The sequence below is a fragment of the Cibotium barometz genome, chromosome 26, assembly GCF_041138505.1.
Source record: "Cibotium barometz isolate CiBa-2024 chromosome 26, ASM4113850v1, whole genome shotgun sequence".
In the NCBI taxonomy this organism is placed as follows: Eukaryota; Viridiplantae; Streptophyta; class Polypodiopsida; order Cyatheales; family Cibotiaceae; genus Cibotium; species Cibotium barometz.
The window spans coordinates 53,333,870-53,354,791 of record NC_141071.1 but is presented as its reverse complement, the minus strand read 5'-3'; the positions used below and the strand labels follow the sequence as shown (position 1 = coordinate 53,354,791).

Sequence of the window (20,922 nt, the reverse complement as noted above, 5' to 3'; positions counted from 1 at the left end):
GGAGGCGCCTACCTCTAGAGAGAGGAGGAGTGAGGTGGTGGGTTGTCCACTCTAGGTAGCAGGAAGGTGCTTTGTGGAGCAAGCTAGAGAGGACACATGGCTGGTTACTCCCTTTTGTACAAAGGGGATAAGATCTGGGCGGTGGACATTGGGTTTTGTCCACCTCAGGACATCAGTGTGTGTGAACACCAGCTAGTCATAATTTATAAGTGAGTTTTGGTCGCCCAAAACTTAATGAAGTGTGTACACACTCACTTATAAATTAGTGTTAACTCCTAAGGCTAGGTTTATGACCAATACTTACCACCTGTCACATGCCACATAACCATGTCAACAGACAGTTTCACACGCACGGTTCACGGGCGTCCCCTTATACAAAACTACACATAGGTCAAGCAAGCATGAAAACAGCATGCGATTTCAATTGCAAGCAAGCACATAAAGATGCTATGCAATGCAGCATTGGTATGGACAATCCCCATCATGAGACTATACCAAAATAGACATGCTCCAGGCAAGTACACGAGGTACCAGACCAAATGGAACACCAATCCACCCGGCATTTCCGGGCATGTACACACAGGCACAAGTCCCAACGGAAAGCCAAGTCCACAGTATCACATGAGTGACATCAATCCCCGGCATATACAACTGCCATGGACACCAATCCAATCTACATGCATGATGAGAAAGCACGGGTGGACGAATTGGGTGGCCAAATGGCCAAATGATGACACATCATTTGTCCCATCATGTGTGTGTAACCATGTTTGTGTGTCCACCAGTGTGTGTGTGTGTGTGTGTGTGTCACGACCCTGTGTTTTTCTCTGGACAAGATGCAGATGTGCACGGGGACATGGTGGACAGTGTGAATGGCATCAGGTGGGAGTGAAGATGGAGGCCCATGTGTGGATAACCCCATGTGTGAAAGGGGGCAAAGGAATTTTAACTTAAAAGGTTTTAAAAACCTTTAAAGTAATTTTTAATGCCATTTATGAAGAAAACGTGGCCCATAAGCTATTTTTGGGGCCACGTGTGCTTTTTGGGAAGAAGAGGGGCTGGCAGGTAGGAGGCGCCTATCTGATGAGGAAGCGTGTGCTTTTTGGAAGAAGTGGGCTGCAAGGAAGCATGGGGATGAACAGCACGTTGGCTTTTCTCTCTCTCTATTGCTAAGAGTCGACTCCAGCATGCACATGTGCTTTTCTCTTGGAAAGGGTGGGCGGCTGGACTGCAGCTACACGCAGGTATGCAGGGAAAGGCTGGCGGGCAGCGCAAGGGAGAGGGGTTTCTGAAAATAGGCGGCTGATTGCAAGCATGGGAGAAAAGCTCACAGGCAAGCTGCACTGATCACAGGGTGGGCAGCGTTGAGTACAGGCCTGGTAACACAACCACAGGGGTCTGCGCATCTGGCTGCACCTCTGTTTTTGGAAGAATTTGTGTATGGGCTAAGCTTCCTTGACTGGCTGCTGCTGTAGATACAGGCGACTGGTTTCATGGGGGAAAAGTCAAAGGCTGATTGCTGGCTGTGCTACAGAACAGAGATTCAAGACTCTTTCCTCTCTCTCTCTCTCTCTCCCTCTGCTGAAGAGTAGACAAGGGTTGGTTTCTCTTGCTACAAAGGTGGACAGGAGCTGGATTTCCATGAACATAGACATCATGTCGATGGCGTTCATCTGATGGAATTTTCAGTTTCTCTTTGCTTTTGGTTCGGGACTGTTTTGGGACAGTTTATGGGCTGTTTTTGTTTGGTTGCAAATTCAGCTATGTGCTTGGGTTTTTGACTGCAAGTACAGGTCTTGTGGTTATGTTTCTTGGCATGGGAGTGATGCAAGCTCGCATGGCTGCGTGCTCATGGAGCAGATTGTTTTCTTCCTGCTAGAAAGGAACAGTGGGACCTACAGTTATGGGCATCTCTATGTTGCCAGATGTTTCATGAGGGAACAGGTAACTAGATGTATGCCGTTGTTGGCGAGGAAACATGTTTGTGGGTTTCTCCAGGAGATAGGTCACATGCAGGCAGAAGGTACAGGAATGGACACATGCTTGGTACAGCCTTGCTACTGATTAGACAGGGGACAGGGAATCCATGACAGAGATGGATAGTACCCTTGGAAGGTAGAGAGGGTTTGTACAGGTGTGTCAACTGTATTGTATGCTGTGCTGTGATGCGAGTTCTCTTTTGAGAGACAGTTTGGGAGTCTGTGTTGTGATGCAGAAGCACTGGATGTGTCAGGGTGTGATGCTGTTCATAGTGTGAGAGGCTATGGATGGTTGTGGCAGCCTTGACCATGGGAGAAAGCTTCTGTATGCAGACTCAATGTGAGAGAGTCTTTCGATGTGAACAATGGCTGGATTTATTTGTGGATGCCGTGTGGACAAGAAGCCAGATGCAGGTTCTTTGCAGGCTTCAGGAGTTCTACTGGGACGGTTGAATTACCAGCCTTATATTGTAATCAAAGCTCTTATATTCAATTAAAGAAATACCGCAAGGGGCGCCACTGCGATTTGGGGCCAATCGGTGTCTGTGTACTTTTTGCAGGAGCACTCTAGCTTCCCCTATTTGTTTTCCTTTTCTAGGTCCTCAATGGCGTTGAAGTGTTTTATGTGCGAGTGTTTGTTTCACCGCCCGTTCAGGCCGGTTTACAGTGTGTGTGTGTGTGTGTGTGTGTGTGTGTGAGAGAGCGAGAGAGAGAGAGAGAGGATGAGGTGTAGAGGAGCTCACCTGTGCCTGCGTCTTATCTGGTAGCCGATCACCTCTGCCTACGAGCTGTGATAGCTGCTCGCTTGCGACCTATGTGAACACTAAGCGTGTTGCTCGCATGTATATTGTTGCTTCTGAACTCTCTGCAGAATCTGCCACCTACTTTGTATACAGCTTCCTCTCTCCGTTTTCTCCTGTCCATTGCTCGTGTGTGTGTGTGTGTGTGTGTGTGTGTGTGTGTGTGTGTGTGCACGGTACAGCAGCGTTTCTGTGTGGGTTTTTCAAGTCATGGAAATTCAGCAATATAAGAGAGGTGATCTCAAGCGTCGTCAGGTCCTTATTGATGAAGCACAGGACTGTTGTGCTAGTCTTGAGCTGCAGCTCTTTGCTCATACTTTGCACGAGGGTTTTTCTGAGATCAATCAAGCATGGGGAGATGATCCTGCGCCCGAGTTTCGTGTTTCTGTTCCAGGGCAAGTGTTGTATGCACCTATTATAAGTTTGGCTTGACGAGCTATTGTATTATTCTTCCCCGTGTGCATGCCTGATGCTGGAGATGTTGCACAATGGCTGAAATCTTTGCTTAAAGGCTGTGTTGTTGCAGGATGCTACAAGGCGGCCAGAGGCTTCTATGAGGTTATATTTACAGATGCTCAATACAAACAATAGCTTTTGGAAAAATTCCCTTTGTTTTTTGGGACGCAATTGGTGCGCATGTATATCCTTGGTTGCCTACCAAGGTTTATCAAAGTCTTATATGCCACAAATGTCCTGTTTGGGTTGAGGTAGTTGATCTACCATTATATTGCAGGCCTGCATTGACGTATCTAGTAGAAGCCCTTGGAAAAGTGGTTTGCCCGCTACGTTCTACTGTAAATGTTAATCGTTGTTGTGTGTTGTGGGACACAGACAAACCCACTCCCCCACATGTGGCTTTGTAGGTGGACATGATGGGTATGCCCTCACAGTAGGTTTTCTTTAAATTGAAATGGGGTAATTTTGCGGGTTCATGTTTTGAGTGTGGAAAGTTTGGCCATATGCAATCTGAATGCTCGCAGGTTTTATTGAAACCTCCTCCAGCAGCTGCTCATCCAAATAATGATTCTATATCAGGACCCACTGATGCCAAAAACTCATGGTTTGGGAGATGGCTCGTCGCCCACTGTAGTTGAAAAAAGTAAGGCTAAAATGCCCAATACCCCCCCTCCCCTCCAAGACAGGGAACAAAGTACAAATTGGGGTGAAAGCCCCTTTATCATTGACCGAGGGGGGGGGGGGGGGGGGATAAAGGCCCTTCATTGAATTGGCAGATTCCTAAGAAGACAGCTAGGCCCAGAGCCATGGCCAATCGCAATTGGACAGAGACAGCCTCTTCCTCAAAGGATGTTCTGGGAGTTGATGGTTTTAGAGTAGGCTGGCTTTGGTCGGCCGTAGTTCGTTATCTCATACTTCTATGCCTGTCATTTCGTCTGGCACTCCTGCTCTTGATTCTGCTCCAAATTGTATTGATTGAGGATGTACATGGTGTGGATGTACAAGCTACCTCGTCATTGCCTGGTGCCATGATGCAGGTTGAGGCTTGATCTATCGGCATTCTCTCTCTTGTATATATGTATATACCGGTCAAATGTGTTACTTACAATGTCCAAGGCCACTATAATATAAATAAATGGAGGCTACTTTGGGATTACATAAATACGACTAAGCCACATATTGTATGTTTACAAGAACACAACCAGCACTCTTTGGCAGGCAAGGAAGGTTACTTTGCGGGATTTCATATCTTTTATGCGGGCTCTCATGCTTTTTCTGGTGTAGCTATGGTGATACACCATGAATTACAGCCACAGGTTGCTTACAACAACCCACATGGTCGTTTCCTTGTGGTCTAATGCATGATTGATGGGGTTATTTATGAATTTGCTTCGTTGTATGCTTCTCAAACTTCGGCTCGCAAGGTTGCTATGTGGCATTGTTTGGTTGCTTACCCTTGGATGGGCAATGCTTTTCTTCGTGGGGATTTTAATGATTCCCCTGCACGCAACAATCCCATATGCTTATGACAGATGCAATTTGATGCTTTCACTTGTGAGATGAACTTGGATTTCAATCTACGGTTATCGGATCATTTTCCGCTTTGTATGACTTTGTTTTTTGGTCTCCCAATGCATGATGTACCACTGCCATGCAAGCACTTGTTATTGGTCAATAACAATTACATCAAACATCATGCCTTTAAAGCTATGGTGGTTGGGCTTATTGATCGTCTTGCATTACATGCCTTAGTGGATGCAGATTGGGCATGGAACCGTTTTACTGTGGGCATGCAGGATGTCATTCAAGATTATGGCAAATGGTATATAGGAGACTTGCGCCGACATGTCACAAATTCAATCTCTCACGGATATTTCAAGCTGCCTATCAGTGTCTAGCTGACAATGATTGTCGTAAGTTCCGCAAATGGCAATTGCGTTCACGTTAGAAGGCTAAGAATCAAATTCAATCTCTCACGGATATTTCAAGCTGCCTATCAGTGTCTAGCTGACAATGATTGTCGTAAGCTCCGCAAATGGCAATTGCGTTCATGTTAGAAGGCCATGAAGGCCACTAGGTGCTCCTCTAAGGCTTTTTTTTTAAAGCCTTCATACCTCCCGTCAGATGCACTCACTTCATCGGGTCCAAAGGCCAAACGGTTCTTGGACAGAAAATAAGCAACAGCTTCATGACGTTGTTCACAATTATTATACTCACTTGTTTGCTGTCCCTCGTCCTTTTTCTTCTGCTGAGATGGATGCCAGAAACGTATTCCTTGGGAAGATGTTGGCTATTAGATTGTCACATCTTCTCCATCGTAGGTTGCATCCAGCTCAGTATGGGTTTCTCCCACGCAAGCAGATCATGGATAATATTGCCAATGCTTTTATAGGCATTGAATGTGCCAAATACACAGATCAGGATGTTCTCATTATGCAGGTGGATATTAAAAAGGCTTTTGACACATTTCGTTGGGACTTGATTGCTGCAATCATGGCTCAATTGGGGTTTGGACCGAAAATGCAAAATGTTGTTTATTGGCTCTATGAGGATGGCACTGCGCGTTGCGTATTGGCTGATGCCCTTTCCTCCTCTTGGACCTTAGGCCGCTCTCTGAGGCAAGGCTGTCCATTGAGTGTTTTGTTATACGCTATTGCCACTCATCCCCTGCTATTACACATGGATGCCCTAGTTTCAGCGCAACATTTACATGGCATTAACATTCCTGGGAGTTCTCCTTTTGTTAGTCAAGCATATGCCGATGACTCTTTTTTCTTTTTACAAAACTCTGAATCAAATCTTCAACAGATTATGCATGCCCTTGACCTATATGGTCTGACAGCGGGTTCAAAAGTAAATTTTGTCAAATCCAGGGTCTTGGCTGTCATGTGCATCAGTAATGCCATGGACATTCTGAGAGCTAGATCCAGAAGAGGCAACCAGATAAAGAGTATGAACCCAGGAGAAGAACGAGGATGATGGAGCACAGAACTCAGAGCACCTCTGCAGTGCAGACTGAAGCAAGGCTTGGAGAAAGAACCAAAGGGATGCTGTCGGCTGACATCAGCATGGTCAAAGAGCTGTCGGCAGCATACTGGAGTGGTCGGCTGAGCCAGCAGATAAGGGCAGCAGGCAGGCGCCAGAACCAGGACCAGTCGGCTGAATTAAAGGGATTTAATGAATTAAAACTGGCCGACCAGCAGTCGGCCAGCTCCTACCTTGTCCAAGAGTGCTATAAAAGGCACCAAGTGCTCCATGATTTACTGATTCACTCCCACTAGGGGTGTGAGTCACTTAGAGGTCCCATAGGGGACAGTTTTAGGGTTAGCAACCTTTTTTATGAAGGCAGCCCATGGCTGCAAAGATCTGTACCTTTTTTGTACATAGTATATACTGAAAATTCCAGCACTTCTCACTCTCTCTCTCTACTCTCTCTCTACCTGCGTTTTTGCATCAGATGGTGCGTTTTGCATCAGAAGGTTTTCAAGAGTGTTTAGGGCTGAAAGAAGACTACCCAGAGCTTCCGCGCGTTACATTGGTATCAGAGCATCAGGCTCAGCAAAGCTAAACACTGATTCAGTCCCAGATGATGGTGTACAGGTCCAAGGTACAGGAAAGTACACGGATTCGAAGCCCAGACGATGGTGTACAGGTCCAAGGTACAGGAAAGTACACGGGAACACAGATCGGGAAGAACTCCCAGGAGGTTTGTTGGTGGTGTTCCACAGTGCCAGATGGGGATGGCAGTTCCGTGAGCCAGATAGGTTCTAAGGGAACGGTCCCAAGGGAGGTTGATCCTCCAAGGGTGATGTGAGAGTGCCAGACTCAGTTCCAGGAACAAAGACCAAGACGGTGTTCAGAGTCAGGGCAGGAATGGATTGTGGACTAGAGGAAGACCAGATGCATAGATCTTCATCAGAGACAGAGTGGTTTGGAGAAGAGAACGGATTTTCAGAGAAAAAAGGTTTGCCAGGGATGGATGATGACAGAGGGACTTCGGAACAGGATTGGGATGATGACAGTCATCCAAGAGCAGGTTGGATTCCCGTCATCAAGTTTAGCAGAGGGGGATGTCATGTGCATCAGTAATGCCATGGACATTCTGAGAGCTAGATCCAGAAGAGGCAACCAGATAAAGAGTATGAACCCAGGAGAAGAACGAGGATGATGGAGCACAGAACTCAGAGCACCTCTGCAGTGCAGACTGAAGCAAGGCTTGGAGAAAGAACCAAAGGGATGCTGTCGGCTGACATCAGCATGGTCAAAGAGCTGTCGGCAGCATACTGGAGTGGTCGGCTGAGCCAGCAGATAAGGGCAGCAGGCAGGCGCCAGAACCAGGACCAGTCGGCTGAATTAAAGGGATTTAATGAATTAAAACTGGCCGACCAGCAGTCGGCCAGCTCCTACCTTGTCCAAGAGTGCTATAAAAGGCACCAAGTGCTCCATGATTTACTGATTCACTCCCACTAGGGGTGTGAGTCACTTAGAGGTCCCATAGGGGACAGTTTTAGGGTTAGCAACCTTTTTTATGAAGGCAGCCCATGGCTGCAAAGATCTGTACCTTTTTTGTACATAGTATATACTGAAAATTCCAGCACTTCTCACTCTCTCTCTCTACTCTCTCTCTACCTGCGTTTTTGCATCAGATGGTGCGTTTTGCATCAGAAGGTTTTCAAGAGTGTTTAGGGCTGAAAGAAGACTACCCAGAGCTTCCGCGCGTTACATTGGCCTTGAAGGAGCGTGACTGGCATAAATTGTTGTGGCCGGGTCTTTTGATTCCTCCAGATCAGGTGGTGCGGCATTTGGGGTACCCCATTGGATGGCATATTTCTTTGGCACAAGAAAGGCACTGGGTGCTTCATAAGCTTTATCATAAGCTTGATTATTGGAAACATTCTACTTGGCCGCTTCATGTTCGCTTCGGATTGTTTAGTCTATCATTATGGCATTCCATTTGCCTTTCTTTCATTGGTCCTCCACAAATATTGATCGATTCATGTCCAAGGCGATGGAATGTCTCTGGCGCACTAAAACGAACCGTGAAGCGGTTCGTCTACTCCGGTATAATTATGTATATACGCCAAAAATGCATGGGGGCTTGAACATTCTTAATATTCATTTTCATGTATTAGTGAGGAAGGCAACACTCTTATTTGTGGTGCAGCAGAAACCTTGGACACCTATGCTTTCTAGTATGTTAGCCTCCCTCCGGACAAGTGCTTTTGGGCATTGGACCTCTGGTATATAGGATGTCATATTTGGCTATTTTTAGGGACGCATTCCTGGTTGTCCCTTTTCTACTCATTTGCTTCATGACTGGCAACAATTACTCTCTTATTTGAAATGGTCGGGCCGCCCTCCGAATCCTAGCAACACCCTTTGCCACCAAAGCATACATTGGAGCCATGTTTTTAATTGCCCATTAGCCATTTCTCAACCACGAAAGGCTTATTTTCTTCATTGCAGGGGAATTTGTACCATGGCTGATGTGATCAATGAAAGGGACTGCACCCTCTCTTTCCCTCAGGCCAGGAGGCGTCATCGTTTGAGTATGCACCATAGGCCTGTTTGGCATGCTATTATTACTATGCTGCAGACGTTTAAGTCCATTCCGCCATTGTTCTCTACTCTGCCACTCCTAAATTGGAGGTTTGAGCGTGGGCTCCCAAGTTAATTCTCCTCCTCCTTTGCGGATCTGATAGCTAAAAATGCCTATCGCATTCTTCTCCCGCAGCCATGCATTCAAGAGCATGGTAATCGGCTATGGTGCTTGGACAAGCATCGTCACATCTGGAAAAGTTAACTTCCTTTGACGCAGCGGGTTTCCTTTGGCGGTGTTTTGGTGGGTGCACTCCCAGTGGGTTCTTTGGTTGGCTATCAGGCAAATTGCTTCATTAGTTTGTCCGACTTGTTCACATCCACGTGAGATTGTGCTGCATCTTTTATGGGCATGTCCTACTGTTCATGAGTTTTTTCCTCGTTTGATAGCTCTACTCCATGCTGGTTTTCCCAGCCTCACTTTTGGCAAGCATTTCTAGCTCTTTGGTAGAATTGCTTCCCTCCTTGATTATGCTTAGTTCTTCTCCTCGTGCCGCTATTGGGCTCTGTGGAACGTATATCATGCACAGAACACAATTATTTCAACATACCTCGATGGATGTTTATGCTTATTTTCGTTGTTCTTTGCTTCAGTCTCTTGAAGATGCTCATTTCCTTGGACAACTTTCCTTGCCTCAGCTGGAAGTGTTTTATCACTGTTTTTAGCTTTTGATACTAGTTGTCCCACTTTGGGACAGCCATGCATGTACATTTTAATTATAATGAAACACTGGATTTCACCCAAAAAAAAGTGTGTGTGTGTGTTATAGTTCATATCATATGTTTCACACTGCCATACGTTAGGGAGAGTGATAGGTATGATAAAGTATGATTGAGCTCCTGGTGGAATTTCATACGTGGCCTTAAATTTGGGGCTATATATACATGTGGGAGTTGGGACTTAAAAATATTGACAACTTGACACTTGAAAGTTGAAACTTGCAGGCTGAAACTTGAAAGTTGAAGGCTGAAAACTTGAATGTGCATAGTACATACTACGTACTATATATACTAATATAGTATCTACAGTACATTGGTAAAGTGTACGGCTTTTTCATAGTATAGTGTGCCCTGCCCAACTTGACCCCCAGGTTCTTTGCAGCACGAGCCTAGTACCTACTAGGTGCAAACCAGCCATGGTCAATTTTTTTATTAAAAAAGAGTAAGAATGATAGGCCAGTTTCATTCGCCGTTTTACCATACATTAGCAAACGTTTGCTTCACCTAACATACAAGTATGATATGCATTATGGTGTGTGTACATTGGTGTGTAGGACCCATGTGTTGAGATATCGAGCTCGTCTAGTGAGGCGGTGGACACTAATGACCCGCCTGGGGGATAGGCCCCCCACTTACACCACTGGCATGGTTGGTGAGATCTTGGGTGATATGCGGCCAATGGGATGACAGGCTGTGTGACAGCCATTCTAGAGACTGGCATAGTTATAGCGCCAGCTCATTTAGTTGGGTTCACACTATAGAGAACCCTTGTATGTATTTGGTTGAGTACCTTTCATATTGTGTGTACTCTTATCTTGTATATGGTGTGTTGAGTGTTGAGTGAAGAAGAAGAAGATTTTCAGCCTCTCACCTTGTGTGTTCTCTATTAGGGTTTTGTGAGTGTGTGTGTGCTTGCAAGAGCTCAAGCTCTCTTCCCCCTTGCATCTTTTCATGGTATCAGAGCCTGGTTTGTGCTAAGGGCTGAGCTGCAAGCAAGAGAACCACAGGAAGCGGTACGAGGGTAAGAGCTTCAACTACTCTTCCCTATTTGTGTTGGTGACTACACCCTTGTCGGGAGCTCTACGAGAGACACCGGCAAACGATCTTTGATTGAGGAGCTTTCTTCGCGGGAGTAAAGCTATAGGGCAACTATTTTATCCTATCGGACTTTATATTTCAGGCCGAAAACGCGTTTCGGGCGCATCTGGACCTCCGTTTTTCAGAAAGTAGGCGATTTCGAGCACTACGGATAAGTCATCGATTCTCTGCAGAACTCTGTTTTAAGAACGGCAGGAAGACAGATTGGCTGTGCAGACACAGTGTGTGCTGCAAAGAGGTCAACAGTTGCCATTGGGTGTATGTATGCATATTGAAGTCACTGGTTGTGACATTTGAGAGTCCTACAGTACCGCTACAGAAAATACAGCAGTTTGTGCAAGACAAACCAGAGTATTGTTTCTGGTAAAATTGTGTGTCTGGCAAGATGTCAAGTGATGGCATAACCCAGATTGTGGCTAAGAAGCTTGATAAGAACAACTTCCATGCTTGGAGGTTCAGGTTGACGAATTTCCTGATGGGAAAGGGCTATTGGGACTACATAGAAGGTGAGCATGAAGAGGCACCGGAGATACCGGACATAAATCCGACTGCTGCAGATGTGAAAGAGTTTAAAGACTGGAACCAAGGAGCCAGGAAAGTTATGTATTGGCTCTCCATTAGTATACAGGACACCATGATTGGGCACATTCAGGATGCCAAGTCCCCCGAGGAGGCGTGGGACACCTTGGTAAAACTCTATGAAACAAATACCAAGGCACGTAAGATACAGTTGAAGAATGAACTTCATACTGTGGAGAAAAAGAGCATGTCTGTGAATGACTATGCATTAAAGATAAAGGGTATTGTGGAATCCCTTGCATCTATTGGTGTGTCAGTAGATGATGATGATAAGGTGGAAGTCTATCTACGTAGTCTCAGGCCACAATACAAGGTGTTCAAGACGTCTATTTAGACTCGGGAAAACATTCCCAACTTTACAGATTTGGTGTCTATGCTGATTATAGAAGAGAGGAACTTGGGTGAAGACCAACAATCTTCACAAAACAAAAACAGTTCAGAGCAACAGGCCTTCTACATAAGTTCAGGTAGAGGACGAGGTAGAGGAGGCCATGGACGCGGTCAAGGAGGTGGCCGACCAGGTAATCAGAATTATGGCTAGCAGCAATAGCAACAACAGTCCTAGAATACACAACAACAACATCAACAACACACAGGTGGAAGAGGCAAATTCAGAGGCAGGGGGAGTCAAAGAGGACGTGGAAATTGGCAAAGGCAATATAATGATGCACGTGAATGCTTTTATTGTGGTAAGCCTAGACATGTGCAGGCAGAATGTTATAAGAAGCAGGCTGACATGCAAAATGGGAAAGTGCAGCAGAACAACTATGCATCCTCAAGCAGAAACAATGAGGATAATGAAAGGTTGTTTGTTATGCAGCATGTCGTGAATGCCATGTCTGAAAATGTTGAAGCAGCACAAAAAGATGATGTATGGTATGTGGATTCAGGTGCTTCGAACCACATGACAAGTCATGGGGAGTGGTTCAAGGAGATGAAAAACCTTGAACGACCAGGTTTTGTAGAAACAGGGGATGACACTGCTCATCCAATTGCCCATGTTGGAGATGTGCCATTGTCTATGCAGGATGGCAAAGTGAAGTACCTTGCAGATGTACTTCACGTTCCGAATATAACAAAGAATCTGGTTTCAGTTGGCCACATGATTGAGCAGGGTTTGCAGGTTCGGTTTAACCCTGATGGTTGTTATGTTGAAGACTTTAAAGACAAGTGCAAGTTGGTTGCAAAAGGCAACAGAGTGGGCAGAATGTTTACGTTGAATGTAGACATGCCTGAAATGAGTGCTGCGATGTTTACAAATGGTTCAGGAATTGTTGCAGACACAGACATTTGGCATAAAAGAATTGGACATGTGAATGTGCAGAGAATGAAGTCTATGCAGACTAAAGGAATTGTGACAGGGCTGCCAAAATTTAAAGTGGAAGGTATGCAGAGAATATGTGAAGCATGCCAATTTGGAAAGCAAACAAAGCATGCATTTCCACGTAACAGATATGTGAGCAGAAATGCACTAGATGTTATGCATTCAGATGTATGGGGTCCTACAAAGACCATGTCTATGGAAGGCTGCAGGTATTATGTGACATTCATTGATGACCACACAAGGAAAGTGTGGGTATATTTCATGAAGGAGAAGAGTGAGGTGTTCACTCACTTTCAGAATTTCAGAGTTTTGGTTGAAAAGCAAACAGGGAAATATGTAAAGTGCCTAAGGTCAGATGGAGGGGGAGAGTACTTCTCCAATGAGTTCTCTGAATTTTTTAAGAAGAATGGTATTCGGAGACAGTTTACATGCAGATACACTCCGCAGCAAAATCGAGTTGCTGAGCGAAAAAACAGGCACATTACTGAGATTGCGCGAGCATTGATTGGAAGAGAAGAATATGCCGCATAGCTATTGGACTGAGGCTGTTTCTACAGCAGTATACATCATGAACAGGACTCCAACTGCAGCCATACATGATGTAACTCCAGAGGAGAGGTTTACTGGCAAAAAACCTGATTTGTCTCATCTGAAAGTTTTTGGATGCATTGCATATATGCATGTGCTAGATGAGCTGAGAACTAAGCTGGATCCAAAAGCAAAAAAATATGTGTTTATTGGATATTCCCTTGAGCAAAAGGGATACAGGTGTGATAACCCTGCTACACGTGAGTTGAGGGTAAGCACGGATGTTGTCTTTGATGAGATGAGCAGCTGGTATGTTGCTGAAAAATAAGCTGTTGGGGCTGATGTGAGTGGAAGTGTGGTTGCACAGAATGCAGGTCAGCAATCACAGTCTTTGAGTGGACCAGGAGAGTCCTCATCTAGTGGGTCTGTTGATAGACCATGGAGTAGCAGGCTGCGTCATAATACCAATCCTGCAAATGTGATTAGTACATCACGTAAAGGAAAAGAGAAAGTGGTTGAGCCCCTTGGTATGCCTGACATTTCTGCAGGGCATTCTCATGTTGATGGAGAGTCTAGTGGCTCAGATATGAGCCTTAATGAGGAGCTTGGGATCCCAGCTATGAGAAGACCTGGTGTAAAGAAGGCTATGGAAGCCATGAATGAAAAGCTGCGAAGATCTGGGAGAGTGAAAAACCCTATGCAGAGGTTTACCTATGATGGTTATGTGGCACATCACTATGCATATATGGCAAAGGTTGTGCAGGTTGTAGAGCCCACATGCATTGATGAGGCTGTTGGAAATGTGTGTTGGGAGAAAGCTATGGAAATGAAACTTGGGATTTAGTGCAATTGCCTGAAGGCAAGAAAGCCATTGGATGCAAGTGGGTGTACAAAGTAAAACATAACAGTGATGGAAGCATAAACAGGTATAAGGCTAGATTAGTAGCCAAAGGGTATGCGCAGACATATGGCATTGATTATGAGGAAACTTTCAGCCCAGTTGCCAAGATGACAACAGTGAGAGTTGTGATAGCAGTGGCTGCGTCAAAGCAATGGTCTTTACATCAAATGGATGTAAAGAATGCATTCTTGCATGGGGATTTGCAAGAAGAGGTGTATATGTTGCAGCCACCTGGTTATGAGGATGTGAGTCACCCCGAGCATGTTTGTAGGTTGAAGAAAGCCTTGTATGGCTTAAAACAAGCACCAAGAGCATGGTCTGACAAGATTTCTGAATATCTTGTCACTATTGGCTTTCATGTAGCCAATGTAGATTTCTCGCTGTATGTGAGACATGGTGATAGAGGGGTTGTGCTTGTTGTCATCTATGTAGATGACTTGATCATTACGGGGGACCATGATGCAGAGATCTTTGATGTAAAGATCTTGCTTAGACAGAAGTTCGAGATAAAGGATCTAGGGGAGCTCAGATATTTCTTGGGCATTGAGGTGATTAGGTCACCACATGGTATTGGATTACTGCAGAGACAGTATGGCTTGGACATGTTGTCCAAGTATGGTATGACAGGCCGTAAGCCTATTTCCGTGCCATTGGATCAGAATGGCAAGTTGAGTGCAGATTCAGGAGAGATCTTGGAGGATCCTACTATGTATAGGCGCATAGTAGGAAGCTTGATCTACATGACGATCACCAGACCAGATTTGAGCTATGCTGTTGGGTTGGTGAGTCAGTTTATGCAGGTTCCACGGAAACCGCATTTGGATGCATTGAGACGCATACTGAGGTATGTGAGGTCTACTTTGCATTGTGGACTGTTTTATGAAACTGGGACAGAGATATGTGTACATGGGTACACAGATGCTGATTGGGCTGGTAGTATCTCAGATAAAAGATCTACTAGTGGCTTCATGTTTTCTTTGGGAAGTGCTGCTGTGACTTGGAGCAGCAAGAAGCAGCCTACGGTTGCTCTATCCAGTACAAAGGCCGAGTACAGAGGAGCTGCTATGGCAGCATGTGAGGTAGCTTCGTTGAGAAAGCTACTTGCAGATTTGGGTCTATCAGTGGATAGACAAGTTGTCATTTTTGTGACAACATTAGCAGTATACAGTTGGCCAGAAACCCAGTTTTTCATGCTCGCACGAAGCATATAGAGGTCCACTACCATTTTGTCAGAGAGAAGGTCTTGGCAGGAGACCTTGACCTTGTTTATGTCAGCACACAGAATCAGGTAGCTGACATCTTCACCAAAGCATTGGATACAGAGAAGCTCCGCAGATTCAGGGCTTCGCTTGGTGTACATGAGATGGAGTTGAGCTCGAGGGGGAGTGTTGAGATATCAGGCTCGTCTAGTAAGGCGGTGGACACTAATGACCCGCGTGGGGGATAGGCCCCACACTTACACCACTGGCATGGTTGGTGAGATCTTGGGTGATATGCGGCCAGTGGGATGACAGGCTGTGTGACAGCCATTCTAGAGACTGACATAGTTATAGCGCCAGCTCATTTAGTTGGGTTCACACTATAGAGAACCCTTGTATGTATTTGGTTGAGTACCTTTCATATTGTGTGTACTCTTATCTTGTATATGATGTGTTGAGTGTTGAGTGAAGAAGAAGAAGATTTTCAGCCTCTCACCTTGTGTGTTCTCTATTAGGGTTTTGTGAGTGTGTGTGTGCTTGCAAGAGCTCAAGCTCTCTTCCCCCCTGCATCTTTTCACCATGATGTATGACAACCGTGACGTGACTTGCAGCCCCTCTAACGTGACCTAATGCATCTTTGTCACAAATCTAACGCACTTCTGCACCAGATATATCGCATTTCTTAATGGGCTGCCAAAGGATTTTTTGAGGTTCTTTTTAAAGAACCTAAACACAGAATAGCTTTGTTGGAGAAATCATCCCTCATGTTTGGCACGCAGTTGGTTCATGTATTGCCATGGTCAGCGAATAAATGCCCGGTGTGGATCACATTGAAGCATTGAAGCATTGCCCAGAGCATTTCAATGAACATTTTCCTATGTTGGTGCTTCATTGGGTAAGGTAATTTGTCCTCCTCAACCTACTAAAGATGGAAATCGTTTTATGATTCTCCGGGATACAACTAGGCATGTTATTCCCTCAATTTCTATTGGAATAAAATGTATTGATAACAGACAGCTTGGGATTGGCCGTCGGAACTATGAGCTTATTTGGGACACCTTTGCTAAATGTAAACATTTTGGGCACATCTCCTATAAATGTCCCACTGTCATTCACAAACCACCAATTGTAGCCCAGCTTCCGATGGCATGAGTTTCGCCTCTACTTCTACTGCAAATGCCATTCCTATATCGCCCTCTGCTACTATGGCTAAGCAGCAAGAAAAACCAAAAGGTTCATTGCCTGTAGTTAATCAGCAAGCTTGGGATGAGGCGGATAGCCCACATGACCTTTGGACAGCTGGACAACGCAAGCAAGTCAACCTTGGGCAGGCTGGTTAAAAGGCAGGCATCCTGCATGTAGTAAATGGCAACCTATTTTGGACCCAAAGTTTTTGGTTTGCAATCTTAATTATATGGTTATTAAATGAACAAATTGCAGGCCACAAACCATTAAATCTGCCCATCTGCCACGATTAGCTCCACGACCTGCTGTCGTGGAGCTAACCTGCTCCATGACTGCTCAACCAACAAAAACAGAAGCAAATATGCCTATATAAGAGCAAACCTCATCATCCAAAAACCTCGGCATTTACCCTTAGCAATTGAGCTCCAGACAGTCAAGGGTTTGTGCAGACCTGCAAATCATCATTTTGGTGCCTTCATCACTCAGGAGGTAGTCCGTTCAGGCACTGTGCCTGCTCCATACAGCAAGTTTGTGCCTCCTTCTCAGCCTAGAAAGCCGTCTTCCGCTCAGCAGGAGTTACTCTATAGGTCAAGGACTGTTTGTACTCTCTGCAACTACATAATAAAGCAAATACACCACAAGGTGGGGGCCCTTCAGGGGGTTTTGGGACCCTATCCAGTGTCCAATGTACTCTATCTTTGCTCTTCTCTCTTCTGTGATTGAGATTGAAGCACCAAAGTTCATATATCATACACCTTAAGCTTGACACTTTCACAATCCATGTAACATACTCTCCTGTGTAGAAAAAATTTCATTTACCTGCCATCTTCAGTTGGCTGTAGGCGTTGAGACAAAGTGTACAATAACTGTGTCCAGCATTCTTCTGCATCCTGAAACCATACATCACATTTGGCAGCAGCATAAGCACAACAGTGTCTATTTTTATCTTGCATGTGTATCAGACGTTTCTGTAGCCTTCTGTGTGCAGACCTGTTGCATGTACATGCCAGTATTTGTCTGCTGTGCAAACTGTGGATACTTTCCTCTCAAAACCTGTCTTTTTAAAAAAAGCATGCAGGTCTTATTTCAATAAATACCCAAAAGCATGGTAAAAGCCACCACATAAATTATTCATGCAATAAACACACCAAAAAAACATGCAAACATGAGAATAGAGAAAGACCGTCCAAAATCGAACAGGAGCAATGGCTCGATGACTTGTATCCAATTCGTTAAATAATTCACGCGTCGCAAGGGTTAGCAGATGTGAGGAAGTGTCCACTTCAGTTGCTCCTCCACCAGAATACCTGATGATGCCACAAAAATTCCATGCCCATCATATGTACAAGCACAGAGAAAACAGGGTTTCTTCCAGTTTGTATAGGAAAGAAAGATAAGGGAAGCACGAAACCGCAAAGTTCCTCACTGAATACATTTGAAATTACAGACTACTGAATGATGATTTAGAAGTCTAGCAAGCTCATACTGAAGAGCAATGCATTTGAAATGAGTGAAAGAAGTCTCATCCATTCAGGAACATTCAACTTGAACGTAATAGGGATCATAAAGCCTACTTTACTGACAAAGCATTTAAGCAATGACTGCGCAAATATTATCATTTCAGTAGGGAGGGAGGAGGGAGGGAAGGAGGGGAGGAGAGAAGAGGGGAGGGGGGGACTACAAAAATGATCGAATGCTCAAGACACCAATAGGCACGCGACGCGCACACAGCCATCACATGCACCTCGCCTGTGTTGCCCTTCCAGCCCCACCTTCACACCAATTTGCACCACACTGTCCTCAGACCACGTGTAGAACCCGCCATAGCCTTCTCCCACACCAGCCCATTAGCATTGCTTCGCCAACCCATCAGCCTCGCTTAGCCAACCACGCCACCTTCGCCTAGGCAGCCACGCGACGAACCAATGCAACCCCCAACAACGTGGCACGCAAGCAAGCAGCAGCAGGCAAACGCAATGTATCACGCATCAAGGCGAAGGGAAGGCTGCAAGCGCTACCGAACTCTGCAGAGAGGAGAGAAAGCGCTGGACGGTTTGAGCCCTGCAACATTAAGCAAATATGACAGCGCAGCAAGGCCGACCTACAAGCAGTTGACAGCAACAGCAGTGGTGGCCTAGACTCTGCCCGGCAACCAGCTCCAACGTCCGACAAGGAGGGAAGTTGACGTAGAGGTTAGCAGGCCATCATTTTGAACAAAGGGGAAATCATGGCATTGACTCCCAAGGTAGGTGGCACATAACTTCCAAGATTTTAACCCCCTCAGTGTTTTCAGTGCAATGGCGCCAACCTTGCCCTAGACTTACGCCCCACCCCGTTGCCCACCTTCGCTCCCACCCCAGTAGCCTTCCGCTCTCAACTTACGCACCATCTCCTTTAAGGCTTATGCACCTAGCCAGCGCTCCCATCATCCAGCATAGTTGCGCTCCCGTTTTAGCCATATGTCCCATCTAAAGACTATGCATATACACTCCCACCTCCCGTGCCTTCTTCAAACACTGTGGCCAAATGCTTCCTATGCTACTCTTCTGAGCGTGAATGCATAATCATGTCATCAAAGAATGTGCCCACAAACGTTCTATGACGCTGGAAAATCCTGTCCATCATCCTGTTAAAAGTGGCGGGAGCATTTGTCAAGCCAAAGGACATGACCAAGAACTCATATAGCCCAAAGGTGGTCCGAAATGCTATCTTATGCACATCCTCGAGTCTAATGCGTATCTGATGATACCCGCTTTTCAAGTCTATCCGACTAAAGACTGTGGAGCCTTGTAAGTGGTCCAATATGTCATCGATCCTCGGAATAGGGAATCGATTCTTGATGGTGTTCTTGTTTAGTGCCTGTAATCTATACACATGCACCAAGAACCATCTTTCTTTGCACTAAGAGCACAGGTGAGCAAAAGGGTGATGAGCTAGGTTGAATCAACCCCTTTTTCAACAACTCCTATGGTGGTCATATCCACTCCCGGCTAGCTCAGGTGTGAACAAAGCTTACACACAGGCATTTTTTCCCTGTGACTGGACATAGGTTTTTTCCCGTGTGAACAAACTTATGTGTGTTGGGCACTTTGCCCTAGGCTACTATATGTACTCACTTGTACTTTCACTTTATCATTATTGAGTACATCTTTTTCAACGCTCATGTTTCTCTGTGCTTGAGGTTGTGTGTGTGTGTGTGTGTGTGTGTGTGTGTGTGTGTGCGCGCTGACATGAAGCTTTACCAAAAAAAAAAAAAAAAAGTGTGTGTGTGTGTGCAGGCTACCACCTGTAATTAATGACATGAAGCTTTACAAAAAAAAAAAAGTGTGTGTGCAGGCTAGCTGCCCTCCTACCCAACATTGGTATCAGAGCAGGGTGCTGCTAGGGTTAGGGTTACCCCCATTGCCCTTGAGCTTCTCCTCCTGCTTTAGCCTATTACACACATCAGAGCATTAGGGTTAGGGTTTTTGAGCATTAGGGTTAGGGTTTCTCCCTGCATCCTGCATTAGGGTTTCTGAGTATTAGGGTTAGGGTTTCTCCTACTGCCCTTTGCATCTGCCCTCAGCTGCCATGCCGCCGCCCTCAGATCCGTCGTCGCCCCTGCGCCGCCCTACATCGTACGACGCTGTCCACCGCCGTCCATCGCACCTCCCAGTTTGCTACAGCTTACTTGTACTAGGCCAACCGTACATGTGCGTAGCGCCGTCTGTACGTGCAGCGAACCTGCGCCGCCGCTCACTTGTACCTACGTCTGCTCCTCAGATCTGCGCCGTACTGCCCTTGCTCCGCCCTCTGTCGACTAAACAGCAATCACCGACTGCGCCTCAGATCTGTCAGATCTGCACGTCTTGCCTTAGATCTGTTCACCACCTGCCTATTGCTGCTGCCCAACTGCAACTCCAAGATCCCTTACAGATTTCAGGTTTGTGGTATTTGGACCTGAAATTGCACATTTTGTCTGTTGAAATTTGGCATTTTTGCTCCATTGAGCCCGCAATTGCAGCATTGGCACACATTGGCATTGATTTCAGAAGATTTGGTGCAAAATGGCACTAGAAATTTGGAGATTTTGCAAAAATTGGCACTATTTGCAAGCATTTTGGGTGTTACAGGCACATTTACTTGGCATTGGGGCATTTCCCCCAATTTTTTGGGACATTACAACATTTCGTACAAGTGACAATTGCTTTAGCAGATTTACAGGTGCAGATCCGGTTCAGATGTGGTCTAATTGGCTGCCTAAAAATTGGGGCTTTTCTACATTGAGCCCATCTTTGCAACATTCGACCGATTTACCTTTGATTTTGTCTAGATTTGAGCACTTGCAGCTTTTACAGGTGTCAGCTAATCATGTTTTTCACGGCACATGTAGACATTTGTGGTTTGCTGCTGCAGTATATGTATGCCATTGTGGACACTTTGACAGATTTGCATCATCGTGCAGTACACTTGCAGATTTGGGACATGCATAAGTATTTCTTGTGGTGAAGGAGTTCCCATTCAATCCATTGATTATCTTGCTATTTATCTCCCGCATTCTTACAGTTTTGCTGGG

At 45.5% G+C, this 20,922-nt stretch overlaps 1 protein-coding gene across 3 annotated transcripts in view; it reads right to left on the bottom strand.

Annotated features, from left to right (window-relative positions):
* The window catches only part of LOC147624091 (ubiquitin carboxyl-terminal hydrolase 6-like), a 114,178-nt gene that overhangs the window by 46,556 nt on the left and 46,700 nt on the right, over window positions 1-20,922 (bottom strand). For all 3 annotated transcript variants that reach the window (XM_086820748.1, XM_086820749.1, XM_086820747.1), the window contains exons 6-8: window positions 17,551-17,674; window positions 17,358-17,420; window positions 17,187-17,257 (exon numbers count right to left, since the gene is read on the bottom strand). In XM_086820748.1, coding sequence (XP_086676874.1) covers window positions 17,187-17,257; window positions 17,358-17,420; window positions 17,551-17,674 — 258 coding nt within the window. The remainder of the gene's footprint in view (window positions 1-17,186; window positions 17,258-17,357; window positions 17,421-17,550; window positions 17,675-20,922) is intronic.